The sequence below is a fragment of the Tiliqua scincoides genome, chromosome 7 (assembly GCF_035046505.1).
Source record: "Tiliqua scincoides isolate rTilSci1 chromosome 7, rTilSci1.hap2, whole genome shotgun sequence".
Taxonomy (NCBI): Eukaryota; Metazoa; Chordata; class Lepidosauria; order Squamata; family Scincidae; genus Tiliqua; species Tiliqua scincoides.
Window position 1 is genome coordinate 16,829,368 of NC_089827.1, and position 15,598 is coordinate 16,844,965.

Below are 15,598 nucleotides of genomic sequence, written 5' to 3' on the forward strand. Positions count from 1 at the left end.
TTTTTTTCCTTATAATGTATAATTTTACACAATTCAGGCCTGAGCATATTTACACAAAAGTAATTCCTTCTAAGTAGTGCTCCTAAAGGTTTGTTTGTTAGTTATATATGTATATATATATATATATAAACAGTTAAACCACTTATTTTCAACTACTGTGTCACAGCCCATTGGTGTGTCCCAAATGGTGCTGCCGGAGTTTAAGAACATAAGAAGAGTTTGAGAGAGGGTCTTTTATTAGTTGGACCATTAGGGGTGTGTGAGCCCCCCCCCACTTGCAGCATGGTGTGCCTTGACAATCTTAGCACCCTGTCAGTGTACTGTGTGATGAAAAGGGTTTTAAATTGTTGAGTTAGCTAATCACACTTCCTGCTCAGCAATGTCTCCCAGTCACCACCAGTAATTAATTTATTTACAGATTTGTATCCTGCTTTATCTCCCAAGTGGGCATTCAAAATGACTAAGCATCACTCCAAAACCAAACAGAAAAGCCAGGTTTTTCAGGGCAGGAGGCACCTGGCCTCTATATGAAGGTCATTCCTCAAGGCTGTCATGACCAGCAAAAGGGTCTGCTCCTAGTGGATGCCTGAAGCACCTGTAACAAGGCCACAGATAACAATTGGAACACATGGGCAGACACATATGGGTGATCCTTAAAGTATCTGGATTCCGGACCACTGAGAGCTTGCAATATCATAACTAGCCTCTTGAACTGAGCTTGGAAATTGATAGACAGTGCAGTTCATGCAAAGTTCAAAGAATCATAGAGTTGGAAGGGATCAACAAGCTCATCTAGTTTAACTCCTAGAGCAAGGGTGTCCAAAGTTTTTGGCAGGAGGGCCACATCAGCTCTCTGACACTGTGTCAGGGGCCTGGGAAAAAAAGAATTAATTTACATTTAAAATTTGAATAAATTTACATACGTTTACATAAATGAATATATTAAAGACGAACTTATATGAATGAATGAAGGTCTTGCAATAGCTCAAGGCCTATAAAAGGCCTTGCACAAAACAAGGCTGACCTTTCCTTTGCTGCTGCTACTGCATCACAGACATGAAACAGCAAGAAGTGGAGGGAGCCCTCATCCCACAACTCATGTGAGAGCTCGAACCCTCACGCTGCGAGCAGTTGCGTCAGGCCAGTGCTGGCTCCAGCAAATCTCTGGAGGGCCAGAGGCTCATTGGAGACTGGGGGCTTCCTGAGGGCCCCATTGAGAGGCCTTGAGGGCCGCATGTGGCCCCAGGGCCGGGGTTTGGGCACCCCTGCCCTAGAGCATCTCAAGCAGGTGCTTGTCAAACTTCTGCTTGAAGATCTCCAGTGAGAGAGTATCTGCCACCTGGAATCCACAACCCTCGGCAATCTGTTCCTCTGCCGAACTGTAATGATTGTCAAAAATTTCTTCCTGAGATCCAACCAGAATCTCCTCTATTTCAAACTGCAAGAGACCACTGAATTCAAACCACTGAATCTAGTTCCGGTGACATGCTTCTAACAGGCAACTCATTTTGCAATAGCTTCATGTTCCGAACCCTTAGGCTTAAAATTTGCTAACACATGCGCGCACGCACACAAACACACAGGATTAAAATCAACAAATTAGATACAATGTAGCACTCATCTCACCTCCTATCAATTTAAAACTCGCCACCAAACATCAGTTCAAATGAGTACCTATTTTAAAATAGATTACATAGTGAGGAGCTTTACTCCTATGCTTTTAAACACACTGGTTTGGAAGGAAGTACTAATGAAGCCAACAGGGCTTAGTTTTCAGTGTGTGTGTTTCAGCAAGATGCTGGTTTGTATAGGAAGAGGCTCGTAAGATACATCAGAAGGACGGTCCATTTATTTATTTATTTATTTATTTATTTATTTATTTATTTATTTATTTATTTTAGAGATTTATATCCCGCCTTTCTATCCAATGAAGGACACTCAAGGCGGCTCACAATTAAAAACATATTAAAAAACATAAAATATGCATATACATATATAAAGACATTAAAAACAATAAAACACAATAAAAACCTGGATCCCAAATTAAAATCCATTCAAAAAGTGCCATCCCCCCTGATGTCAGCATAAAAGGCCTCCTTAAATGAAAAGGTCTTAAGCCCCTGCCGAAAGGACTCTTAAAAGGGAGCTGTTCTCAATCCCTGGGGGAGGGAGTTCCACAGATGGGGAGCCACCACCGAGAAGGCCCTCTTTCTTTCAGTCATCCCCTTCACCTCCGCTAGTGCAGTCAGAAAGGCCCCTTCTGATGACCTGAGAGGACGGGTTGGATTGTATGGAAGGAGGCAGTCCCTCAAATAACCTGGACCCGAGCCGTATAGGGCTTTAAAAGTCAAAACTAGCACTTTGAATTCAGCCCGGAAACGAACTGGCAGCCAGTGTAGCCGCTGAAGCAGTGGCCCAACTGAGTTGAACAGATGAGCCCCAGCAACCACACGGGCTGCCGCTTTCTGCACTAGTTGCAGTTTCAGGACCGTCTTCAGAGGCAGCCCCACGTAGAGCGCGTTGCAGTAATCTAATCCGGATGTCACTAGGGCATAGGTCACCGTGGCCAGGTCTGATTTCATTGGGTCTGCAGGAGGGCAATGGGATTATAGCTCTCTTCTGGAAAAATCAGACTAGTGCTTCCTTTTTTCTGCCACATACATTTTCAAAAGTGGTGGATTATAAATTCTGTTCAAGACTGGAAAATGCCTGAGGAAAACTATTCAACTCAATTAAGCTATTGAGAAGAAAGATTGTTAACAAGATTCTTTTAGAAAGTCCAAAAATCATATTGAGATCTTTGAGAAAAGGATCTGTTGATTCTGAGTTTTTAATGGTTTTGAGTACAGTACTCTTAAAAAAAACCCGGCTTTTGTAGCTTTACATTTTTATAACAAGTAGTCATGAAAAGCATGGGCATTACAGCTATGAAAGGAAGTCCAGTTTGCAGGGAAAGAGGTCTCATTTTGTCTTTTTGGAAATGTTGGCTTTGGTTCTGAATCCTGTTGTTGCTCAGAGTGTTAATTAGCATGTGGTTTCATTGGCTGAATGCTGAGTTCTTCAGACATGATCAGTTTCAATATGTCATATGCAGTAACCTCACAACTTATAAAATCTATTTACTATTTAAACGTATTCTCTATTAAAAAGTATTTAAAGTGGATCATAGCAATTCTAGCAGTGTCTTTTGTTGTTGTTTTTTTAAGTTGAACCGCCAAGAATCCTCACTCCTCATAATAAAGTTTACCAAGTCATTGCAGAGAAACCTGCGCTACTAGATTGTGCATTTTTTGGTTCACCTGTGCCTGAAATAGAATGGTAAGTTGGTAATAGTGAAGGCATCTTAAGAAGTGTTCTGTTTCATTCACAACAATAACGCAAACGAATAACAATATTTGGGAATTTGTAAAACAATACAGAGAATTAAATGTTCTTTTTATGTGGAACTAAAGAACTAAATGTTCTTTAAACGTAAAAACATAAAAAGAACTAAATGTTCTTTTTATGTACATGTGGAAGTGCCTTTGTTGCTTTTTGGAGGGAGCAGCAGTTGTGTATTCACAAGCAGCTCAATCGTAACCTGTTCTGGAGCAGGAAGGTCAACAGGCTTGCCCACATCCAGAGCAGGGTTGGGGCCAGTTGCGGCTCAGCCCAGGGCAAGGGGAATTCCTTCCTCTTACCCTGGGTAAAGCTGCAGCAGCCCCAATGGGTCTCCCTGGATCTGCACCACCTCAAGAGGTGTCAATGGGCAATTTTCACAATGGAGAGAGGTGGAAAGCAATGTGCCCCAAGGATCTGTCTTGGAACCGGTGCTTTTCAACCTCTTCATAAATGAGCTGGAGACAGGGGTGAGCAGTGAGGTGGCTAAGTTTGCAGACGACACCAAACTTTTCCAAGTGGTGAAGACCAGAAGTGATTGTGAGGAGCTCCAGAAGGATCTCTCCAAACTGGCAGAATGGGCAGCAAAATGGCAGATGCGCTTCAATGTCAGTAAGTGTAAAGTCAGTCACAATGGGGCAAAAAATCAAAACTACATATAGGCTAATGGGTTCTGAGCTGTCTGTGACAGTTCAGGAGAGAGATCTTGGGTGGTGGTGGACAGGTCGATGAAAGTGTCGACCCAATGTGCGGCAGCAGTAAAGAAGGCCAATTCTATGCTTGGGATCATTAGAAAAGGTATTGAGAACAAAACGGCTAATATTATAATGCCGTTGTACAAATCAATGCTAAGGCCACAGCTGGAGTATTGTGTCCATTTCTGGTCATCACATCTCAAAAAGGACATAGTGGAAATAGAAAAAGTGCAAAAGAGAGTGACTACGAAGATTACTGGGCTGGGGCACCTTCCTTATGAGGAAAGGCTACAGCGTTTGGGCCTCTTCAGCCTAGAAAAGAGACGTCTGAGGGGGGACATGATTGAGACATACAAAATTATGCATGGGAAGGATAAAGTGGATAGAGAGATGCTCTTTACACTCTCACATAACACCAGAACCAGGGGACATCCACTAAAATTGAGTGTTGGGAGGGTTAGGACAGACAAAAGAAAATATTTCTTTACTCAGCGTGTGGTCAGTCTGTGGAACTCCTTGCTGCAGGATGTGGTGACAGCATCTGGCCTGGATGCCTTTAAAAGGGGATTGGACACGTTTCTGGAGGAAACATCCATTATGGGTTACAAGCCATGATGTGTATGTGCAACCTCCTGATTTTAGAAATGGGCTATGTCAGAATGCCAGATGCAAGGGAGGGCACCAGGATGAGGTCTCTTGTTATCTGGTGTGCTCCCTGGGGCATTTGGTGGGCCGCTGTAAGATACAGGAAGCTGGACTAGATGGGCCTATGGCCTGATCCAGTGGGGATGTTCTTATGTAGGTGGTGAAAATCCAAGCAGCCCTGAGCTGCTTCCGGCCACTTAGGACTGGTGTTAGGATCCAGCACACGTGGTGGTTCATGGCCCCACTCTCTGGTCACTCGCCACTCACCCGCAGGCCCACCCGCTGCCCGGCCTTCCCCCACCCCAAAATGCCTCCATTCCACCCTCTGCCCTCCCCACTGACACCTGCACCAACCGGACTCAGCTAGTGCGGGCTTACCTTTGCACCAGCCCAACGGGGCTTGGGCTGGCCTTCCTGCTCTCTTGGAGGCATGAAAGTGCTTTATGGCTCTTTTGCGACTCTAGGGACTTGTGCCAGTCCATCTACGGATTGGGATTGCACCCTTAATTTCCTGTGTCATACAGAGTAACAAAAATGTTCTATTATTTTCAGGATGCTGCGTTGGACATTGGTACATTTATTTAATTATTTTTATTCTTCACACCACCCTTCCTCAAAGGCACTCAGGGTAGTGTATACAGTTCCTTCCCTCCTTTTGTCCTCACAACAATCCTGTGGAGTAAGTGAGGCTGAGAGATAGTGACTGGCTCTAGGTCACCCAGGAAGCTACATGGCTGAGCAAGGATTTGAACCTGGATCTTCCAGGTCGAAGTCCAACACGAGAACCACTACACCATCCTGTTTCTTAATTATTAAAATGTAGTAAGCTGAGGTGCAGCCTGTTGATTTTGAGTGTGAAAATGTACTTACTAGTCAGCATTGTCCCAAATGAGGTCTAGATGAAAGCATAAAGTGGAATAACAAAATCCTCTTTTTTACACTTAGGTTTAAAGGAGTAAAAGGTAGTATTCTCCAGGGAGATGCATATGTTTTCCATGAGAATGGAACCTTGGAAATTCCTGTAGCCCAGAAGGATAGCAGTGGAACTTACACCTGTGTAGCAAGAAATAAACTGGGAAAAGTACAAAATGAAGTTCAACTAGAAATCAAGGGTAAGAAATCATGCCTCTGTTATAGAACTGCTCTTAATTGCCACTTAATAAAGAATTTCCAAATGTTAAATGTCTTAATAGTAATTTTGTGTTTCAGAGCCAACAATGATTATAAAGCATCCTGAATACAAAGTTGTACAAAGGACAGGGCAAGTTTTGTTTGAGTGTACAATTAAACATGATCCCACCTTAACACCCATAGTTACTTGGTTGAAGGACAGTGGTGAATTGCCGAACGATGAGAGGTATGTACAGGATTTTCTCTCACCTAGGTTCCCTGTAAGGAAAAAATTCTATTTAGGAAAGGCTACAGCATTTGGGGCTCTAGAAAAGAGGCATGTGAAGGGGGACATGATTGAGACATCCAGAATTATGCAGGGGATGGATAGAGTGGATAGAGGGATGCTCTTTTCCCTCTCACACAAAACCAGAACTAGGGGACATCCGGTAAAATTGAGTGGAAACTGTGTATTAATGATACTGCAGAGTGGGGCTCCTATATTAGAATTTCTTACAGTTTTCTCTTCTGACCCAGAGCTTCCTGTGTGACCCCTTTTAATGAAATCTGCATTTATATCTTTTGTTCATATGGAGATGTCTCCTCTGTTGAATATAGTGAGGTCAGGAAACAGTTCTTCTATACTTGAAAAGCACAGAATGCTTTGGTGATACACTAATTACTTTTGCAAATATGCCCTGGGCTCTTTTAATGTATTTCTGTCCATATGAAGCAGTATCCTGCCTTTCTATCCTTGCTCTGCATCAGTTTACAATGTGCTAATTACCTTTCAGTGAATTCAGTGGACTTAAGTGTATGTAACTGAATACAGGCTTACAACCTTAAATAATATCTGCGTTCTTAGCAATAGCTTTATGTATTTATCAGAAACTGTGTTGCTTGGCCACGGTGTGCCAAGGTCATTCGGCACTTGGGGCCCATAAATTTTTGATGACATTTTTGCCACGCCCTCCCCCTCCACCAGCAACAAAATTATTTTCAGCAATAGTCATGACATGAAATAAATAATAATTGTAGCCAGAGAAGAAGTCCAGACAGTAAACGTTTTCTTTTATTGAACTTTGTATACTGTCTCTCATTTGCAATATGTAGTAATTCAGTGTGTTTTTATTGCAGGTTTCTTGTTGGTAAATACAACCTGACCATTTTGAATGTAACTGATAAGGATGGTGGAACATATACTTGCATAGCTAATACTACTCTGGACAGTGTTTCTTCAAGTGCTGTACTTACTGTTGTTGGTAAGATTTCCCTTTATGTGTGATTAGGGCAAAAGCAAAGCAGTTGCTTTTCATTACTGTGGAAATGCAAATTGGGCTAAGCTCACATTATTATATAACTACCTTGTTTGGGAAGAATGAGACACATAAGAGACGTCATTGTTTCTTGTCAAGGCACGGATTTTCACTTACAGCAATGGATGCTGGTTTTTGAGGACTCGGGCACCCCAATCCTGAGCTGCCCGCAGTGCCCAGGCTTGGCGGCTCCGAGGAGGGCTTCCGCCGAATCCTGCACCTCCCGCACTACCGCAGGAGGTTCCTCGGGAGAAGGGGACGTTTGTCCCCTTCCCCCGAGTAAGGTGAGCAGCCCCGCAATGGGGATACTCTCTTTAAGTAAAGGCACTTGTGTATGGCGCACAGCCCTGCACGAACGCCCGGATCCACCTCTCTCCCTCCCGCAACACGCCTGCCACCCTCCCCCTGGCACGCCTCCCTCGGCCCTGTCCATGCCCCGCTAGCCTCCCCCCTCCCTGGAACGCCTCCTCCCCACCCCTGTCCACGCTCCACCTCCCATTCCAAGAGACCACCGAGCCACAGAACCTGGGCGACCGCCGTGCGCTAGCCCAGCACCGGCCGGCACTGGGCTAGCACCGGTGGGAGCCCAGTGGTAAGCCCCACAAACATGCCTTATGGCACGTTTGCTACTGTTCTCAACAGCACAGAGCTGTGCCGCCAACCGCAGGATTGGGCTCTTAATTAGGTTCTATGTTATATATACAGAACATCCCAAATGTACACACACTTTAGAGTCAACTTTATTATGCTATCAATTCACACATATACTGCTGTATGGTGTACACCGAAACAGATGCTTGACCCAGTTAGTTACAGCCCTATCCTTTCCTTCCCCACTGGTGAAGCTGTGCCAAAAACAGGTGCACTGTATCCAGCAGGGTGGTGGTGGTAGATCAAGAGGCTTCATCAGGGAAAGCGATTCAAATTCCCTTACCCTGCGTAAACCTTCCACCTCTGTCTCCTCAAACCTGCACTAACTTGCCTTATGCCTCTGTGGAACGCGTATTCCGGTGGCACAAGGCCCAGTTAGGATTGGGCCACAACGTATGTATCTGCTATATTTATGCAATTGGCTGCTATACAAGAAAGGAATCTACCATGCTCAATAGGTTTATCCACGTATCCTTATTAGAAATATTGTTCTGGGTAGCTGAAAAGTCAGCTAAGGACGCAATCCAAACCTGCGCTGGAGCAGGCAAGCCAGGAGGCTTGTGCTGCATCGAACACAGGTTCGTTGGCTGCAGCAGCTCAGCCACGGGCAAGGGGAAGCTCTTCCCCTTACCCATGGGTAAGGGCTACGTGCCCCTATGGGTCTCCTCGGACCTGTGCCACCTCCTGAGGTGGCGCAAGTCTGAGGAGAGCAGAGCGGCACGAAGTCGCTCCACTTTCCCCAGGGATGGGGGTTGGAATCCGGCATGACTGACCAGTCTCAGTCCCCCCCCAGCTCCCCACGCGCCTGCCCCTGGGCCTACACTCCCCCTGCCCAGGAACGCCCCCCATGCCCACCTTTGCCGCTTGCGTCAGCGCCAGAGTGCCAACACAAGCAGCAGCGCGGCAGCCACAACGGAGGCTTCTGGCTGCCTCCACACGTCGGCGCATGTAAATGTGCCGCCACGGCTCCCAGTGACGGAGGCGCAAGCATACTTTATAGCACATTTGCGACCCTCCTGTTTGGATTGCGCCCTATTTGGATTGCACTTTGGATTGCGCCCTAAATTGCAAATAGTCTCCTTTGGAATTATGATTTTCTAGATTGGGACATAATTCAGTAGAAAGAAAAATAGAGAATGAAACCTCAGTTTATCATATGCTGGTAATAGAAAATTCTGTTATGGTTCAATAACACTTAACATAGTCTTTTGTTAACTTCTAGACTTTTTCATGAATAGAGCTAAAGTTTCTGGGCTTTGTAATAGTTGGTCACCCACTTGTCACAGGTTATTTAGGTCTCAAATAATTTGAGTTAATTCTATGTCCTGTTGTTCTCAGCTCAACAACTAATCAGTGCATGATTAGCAATTTACTCTTTTCCATTTAAAAGTAATACCTTTATAATCTTCAGTCATCGTAAAAATAACCTAACTGAGCAGTTCTATGTTTTTACTGGCTACTAACACTGATTATAAACTTTATATTAATATCCCTTTTCAGCTCCTCCAACAGCTCCACCTGTCATTTACGGTAAACTAATAAAAAGTCTTGTTTGTATCATGTATCAAACATTCTTAACTTTTCTGCCTATGCCAAGTTCAGGCCTCTTTGCTTTTCCGTTTCATTACATCTCACACACTTACTTTGAATCGGATGAGAATTTTGCGTTTTGTTACCATTATTCTTGTGACCAAAATGCTCAAACTGTTTCATGATTATGATGTGACCCAGCCTATAGTTCAGGATAAATATTTCTAAAAACTTAATAAATAGTTTATTCAAAATTTTGTTAAATATGATTCTTTTCCCCCCGATCATTTGCATTTGTTACAATAGAATACAATTTCTTCAAATGCCTATACAAGATAAAATGCAGCATTCTTCTTGAGCCTTTCCATTAGTCTTTGGAAATTTGCAGTTTATTCCTGCACCATTGAATAAGGAAAAAAAAATGGATACATAAACAATTAAATTTATGTATTTGACACTTGCTAAGCATTTATGATCTTCATTCAAGATGCATCACAAAACCGCTACGTTGGACATCATTCACAAGTCTGATCCAGATAACCCAATCCTGAGTGGACAGTCACAAGCTCATATGCTGTTGTGTGCCTCTGGTCTTAGCCACACATTCTTGTTAGCCAATTTCACTGAACTTGGAGAATTTACTTCCCAATCAGTTATCAATACAGTACACAGTGATGGTTTCATACAGGCTGTATAGCTTCTTCTTCATAAAACACATAATAGAAAACATTCATACAGTGGCATAGCTAGAAGGGGTGCAGAGCACTAAGTTTTGCAGGTCACCGTACCATGCAAGTGACCTTCAGAACCATTCCAGGTTGCTAGAACAAAATGGTGATGAACACCTCTGTTTTGCTCTAGTGGCCCGGAATGGCTCCAAAGGGGAGGGGGAGGGGCTGCTTGTGTGGTGAGGCTTCCTGCAAAACTTAGTGCTTTGCACCCCCTCTAGGTACACCACTGTATACATACTGAACAAAACGAAGCAGAACAAAAATTTATACCTGTGAATTGAAACTGTGCATAGCATATTTAAAATTATAAGAATCTGTCATAATAAACGGTAAACTTTCCAGTAAACTGCATGGGGGAGCTTGCTTCCCAATACAAGTAAATATTTGCCTGCATGAGAACCAGCCTAGGTGCTTCACTGTCAGTAACGGGCAACACGTTGGAAAGAAAAGTGTGGGTTCACAGAGGTTGCAGGAGCCAAGGGTGGAGCTGCTCCTTTACCTTCATCATTTTTGCTTTCAGCAGTGGGCTATGCTCGGAAAAGAGTGGGCCCATGTGGACTGTGAGGGCTGGCAGAGCTGCACCTGCTCATGTTCTTTCAGTAGTGCTGCTTCTACAGAGGCATCAGTTCACTGCTCCACAACTAACGATGGCACTGGAGAGCTCAGTTATCATGCAGGCCAGATAAAAAGCTTCTATATGTTTGACATCCCAGACTTGACAGATGATCTCGAAATGGGCTTTTTGAAAATTCAGTGAAACAGATGAGGATCTGCTTCTCTGCTATTCTTCCATTCCTGTTCATTAAGATTAATTCCCAAATTCTTTCAGAGCCTGGGCTTGTTGCCTAGGGAAAGGAGGCATAGACATCTCCTAAATAAATAAATTAACTTACCCTATGGTCCTCATTCACATTCCCCAATATACATTTACATGTCAACAATCCATTTACCAAATGCTGTTCCCAATCTCTGTATTGTTGAAGGGACAAAAGAAGAGTCAGCCTTAGTACACATGGCATCTTTGTAGATACAGGCTCACCTTTTGGGCAGTTCATATATTTGAAATCTGGGGATATCTGCACTGCACATTCAACATAACACATTATATAGCTGTATGTGTGTTATGTGCACGTATGCATGCATAAAAGCCTGTGTCGCCTATATCATAGAAACAGTAGGGGATACACACTATGTAGAGTGAGATCTGAATTTATAACCTTGCCCCCAAGAAGTAAGTGTCAAAATCAAGTCTGTCTTTTTATCACCTGTATTTGGTGTCACCTCTGTCCAGTTGCTAGAGATCAATTCCGCCTGAAAAATTACACCTGTTTCCTGCAGCACAACAGGAAACGTTTTCAACCAAGGAGCAGGAAAAATTCCCAACTCCTTCTCTATGAATCAGCAGAAGTATCAAGACCCTCAAGGAGTGCCTTGGCCGCAAGTGTAATCTAGTTTTGGAGCAGTTTACTTGTCTTCACTTTTTCCAAGGATTGTTGGAAATTTTGATTTAGAAGGAATTAAATAACGCTGTGTTAGGATCTGATCATCCAACCCACAACAACTTTGAAGGAAAAACAGAATGCCATAAACCAGTTTACGTTAAACCAATTAAAATGTGTGTCATACACCTGTGTAGAGTGGATAGTATATCAGTGATAGAAAGCTACCTTTCTGGAGTTTTTTAAAGATGTTTGAGTTGGTTTACATCTGATAATTTTAAGGTCATGAAAATCCTTGCCATTAGAAAGCATGCCTGAACAGATTGCTTATAATCACTGTAATTCTGAAACAGTTTTATAGGATATTTACTTCTTTATTTTCATTTTCTAGTAAGCGAAGGCTTGCTTTTGTTAGCAGTAGTTCACTATTCATAACCATGAATCATACACTAAAGCTGCTGGTGAACCATTTCATCTTTTCCACTTTCCGGTTAAAGTTTTTTGTTTTTTTTAAATACAAAAGACAGTCTGACACTGGACCTCTTGTAATAATTCTTGTTTACCTTGCTTTCCAGCAAAATCATTTGTTCATTTTCATTGCGGTTGCATGCTAGTGGCCACTAAAATCATTTTTGTGCAGTGAAAGCAAACTATTGTTTTAGAATGGTTCCTGAAAAGTATTCTCTTGTATTTTCTCCTGTGCTTCTTTGGTTGACAGATCATCCCGATCCACCCTTTGATTTGGAATTGACGGATTATCAGGAGAGAAGTGTTCAGCTCACATGGATACCAGGCGAGGACAATAACAGCCCTATTACAAGTATGGTTTGCTATATTTATTGAAATGGAGCTTTTAGAGTTTTAAAAACAAAACAACCTATTAACTGAAGTGCGGAGGGGTTTTGTAATCAGGCAATGTCATTCGTGGCCCGGTCCTATTAGTACTGTATGCTGCTAGAATGAGTGTTTTGGCAGCATTCGGCATTTTCTGCCTGTCGCCAAAGGCAATTTGCTGGAGTGCGTGGCAAGCTGGCTCCGCACACCAGTGACCTCTGGATACCCACCCGCATAGGTAAGTGTGCACAGGGAGTGGGAGGGAAGTAAAGGGTGGACAGGACCAGGAAGGAGGTGGATTCGGTGGTAGTGGTGTCCACTGAATCCTAACCCCCTTCTAAACCCAGTAATCTGACATGGAGTTATACTGGGATAAGGAAACAAATGTTCCCTTGCTCCAAGGAGTTCAAAACTTCCCCACAGGATTCAACGATCACCACATTGGTGCCGCTGCAATGTCATGCGGGACGGGGGCGGTTAGTTAGAACTGGGCTATTGATTAGCATTAGAGTTTTATCTTAATTTTTTTTGTATAAAGTAACATAAAAGGTCAGATTTGCTTAAAGAGTTCCAGAAAAAAGCATAAAATAAGCTCTAGAAAGTACCATTTCATACACATTAAATTGCAAAATAGTGAATATCATGTACATCCAGGGTGACCAGATACAGTGGAGGACAGAGTGCCTGTACCTTTAACCATTGTGTAGAAGAGGGAATATTGGTAGGTGCAGCTTTTTAAACCCTTCCATGTTAAGCCCTTCCTCTGTCCTCCATTGTATCTGGTCACCCTGCGTACATCAGGTGGCCTTGACTGTTACATATTGCTATTATAACTGACTGCCTGATGTACTTTTCATCCTTTGTTTTGATTGCTGTCTAGGTATCTTGCACTTATCATTCTCCATTTCCCCTTAGAATATATATGTTTAGAATATATATATTTTGTTATATCTCTGGCAAGATCTGCCTTTATGCAAGGGAATCTTGATCACGTCTCCAGTTTCAAAACTTGAGAAATATTGCTTAATTCACATAAATTGATACGTATTGGATTGTTGTCAGATCATTTCGTTCTGAAATAATTTTGTTAGGCTTGTTGTGAGATAAAGTTATGGTTTCTAAAGCAAAATTCTTTCACTTTATACCCAGAGTTTGTCATTGAATATGAAGACGCTATGCATGAACCGGGGGTATGGAACTACCAGACGGAGGTCCCTGGAATCCAGACAAATGTACAATTAAGGCTGTCACCATATGTTAACTATTCGTTTCGGGTAATAGCTATCAATGAGATTGGAAGCAGTCAACCAAGTGAAGCCTCTGAACGATACATGACAAAAGCTGCAAGTAAATAAATGCTATCACTTACTGGTCTCCACTTAGTCTATTGATAATATTGAATTATTCAGGAGAAAAAGCATTTACTCAATATACATATATTTAACTTCTAGAGCCAGATGAAAATCCTAGTGGCATTCAAGGTATTGGATCAGAATCTGATAATTTGGTGATCATGTGGGAGGTACGAATTTATTTTGTTTTATGTTAGCGCTTCCAAGTAACACATCAATTTAAATATCTGAATAAATCCTTTTGGCAGTCTAATTGGTTTCTCTTCCCCCAAGTATGTGGAAAATGCCAGTAAATTGTCACTGTTTTTATTGGAAAAAGTAAATATAGTCATAGAACATAATTTTGGAGATCTATTTAGCTTTGTTGAGGACATCTTTTCTGAATACCAGAAACATCACTCCATTGTTCATGATGACAGATTAGAAAACCTTTTGATCTGATGCCATTGCTGTGGTAACTTGCTGCCGAAGGTAGCTTGGTCTATAGGACAGAAAATGATGATGTGTGGTTCAAATCTGTGCCAGCGTGTAAGGATGCTAGTCACACAGAAACAGTAAATGTGACAAGTCTTGAAGTTTTTGTGGTGAGTTCAAAGTGGTAATGACAGAGTGCTGAAGCTAGCTCGGTGTCTTGATTTACCCTGTAGTTGTTGCCAGTGTGTACACTGTGAGAGATCCAACATTTTCAGGTCATCTCTTCACTTAAAAACACTGACACTAACTTAACAAAACTACAAGTGTCTAAAGATAATGTGAAAATTTGATACAAGAATAAAAGTACTCAAAATTGCCCACAAACTGCAAAACCCCTGAAGGAGCTTGGCACGCTTGGATACATGGTCACATGATGTAACATGATCACATAGTTTTACATCATGGTCACATGATTAGAAAAATTTCAAAGACATTGTCTGATTAAGGGGAAGGGCATATTTTGACATTTTTCACAACAGGCTTTGATTTTGTATAATCCTTGCACTACTTCCTGTGCTCTTTGTAAATGAAATTGGTATTCTCATGTGGTATTTTTTCTTTTCCTCTTTTCAGCCTTTAAAGCGTTTTCAGTCCAACGGTCCAGGGCTTCGATATGAAGTCAGTTGGCGGCAAAAGGATGTTGATGATGAATGGACATCAGTTATAGTTGCCAATGTATCGAAATATATTGTGTCTGGTACACCAATATTTGTTCCATATGAGATAAAAGTACAGGCATTAAATGACTGGGGACCTGGACCAGAGCCTATAATTGCCATTGGATATTCTGGAGAGGATTGTAAGTTTCTGAAACAGACGATTTCTGCGGTTGTCTTTGCTACAAGAATTATGCATTTATCTTAACACTTCAAGAGTCCACTCCTATTGTTTCCGCTCCCACCCCTGCCAATTTTGCAGTGCCAAATGACTACTGTTGCATCCTGCAGGTGGGGGGGGCAGTTGCAGAGGACCCCCCAGGGTAAGGGAACAATTCCTCTCTTACTCGGGTTAAGCCGCAGCAAAGTGGAGGGGTCCACTTGGACCTGCCCTGGCTGGCACAGGCCCTTGTTGACTCCTGCTGTGGGATCAGGTGCAGGAGGGGGGTTAGGATTTGGTGACCACCACTGTCACTGAATCTGCCCCCTTCCCGGACCTGATCTGCCCATCCATGCCCCCCTTGCAGCCTCATTCCAGCCTCCTCCACATAGTTCTAGCCTCTCACCACTCCCTCACCACCTTACTTGGATCGGTGGGGAGCTCCTAAACCACTGGGACCCGCATGAAGGCTCCAAACTTCCTGCCAGCATCCCTTGTAGTGAGCTGAGTAGGGTGCTGCTAGAACACGGTTTACAACTGATGCTGTACTACAGTCAGTGAAAGTGAAAGAAGCACTGCAGTAATGGTGGGGAAGGTAGGAGTTGGTTGTGAAGATTCAACAGCAAT

The 15,598-nt window shown here is 42.9% G+C and overlaps 1 protein-coding gene across 9 annotated transcripts in view; it reads left to right on the forward strand.

Moving 5' to 3' along the window:
- Nucleotides 1-15,598, forward strand: part of NRCAM (neuronal cell adhesion molecule) — a 66,231-nt gene that overhangs the window by 12,910 nt on the left and 37,723 nt on the right. For 7 of the 9 annotated variants that reach the window (XM_066633395.1, XM_066633393.1, XM_066633396.1 and 4 more), the window contains 8 exons: nucleotides 3,207-3,318; nucleotides 5,664-5,830; nucleotides 5,928-6,075; nucleotides 6,966-7,090; nucleotides 12,214-12,315; nucleotides 13,479-13,676; nucleotides 13,781-13,851; nucleotides 14,729-14,954. In XM_066633395.1, the coding sequence (XP_066489492.1) occupies nucleotides 3,207-3,318; nucleotides 5,664-5,830; nucleotides 5,928-6,075; nucleotides 6,966-7,090; nucleotides 12,214-12,315; nucleotides 13,479-13,676; nucleotides 13,781-13,851; nucleotides 14,729-14,954 (1,149 nt within the window). Of the gene's footprint in view, nucleotides 1-3,206; nucleotides 3,319-5,663; nucleotides 5,831-5,927; nucleotides 6,076-6,965; nucleotides 7,091-9,295; nucleotides 9,326-12,213; nucleotides 12,316-13,478; nucleotides 13,677-13,780; nucleotides 13,852-14,728; nucleotides 14,955-15,598 lie in introns of all 9 variants that reach the window. The other 2 variants (XM_066633400.1, XM_066633399.1) reach the window with 1 other exon arrangement.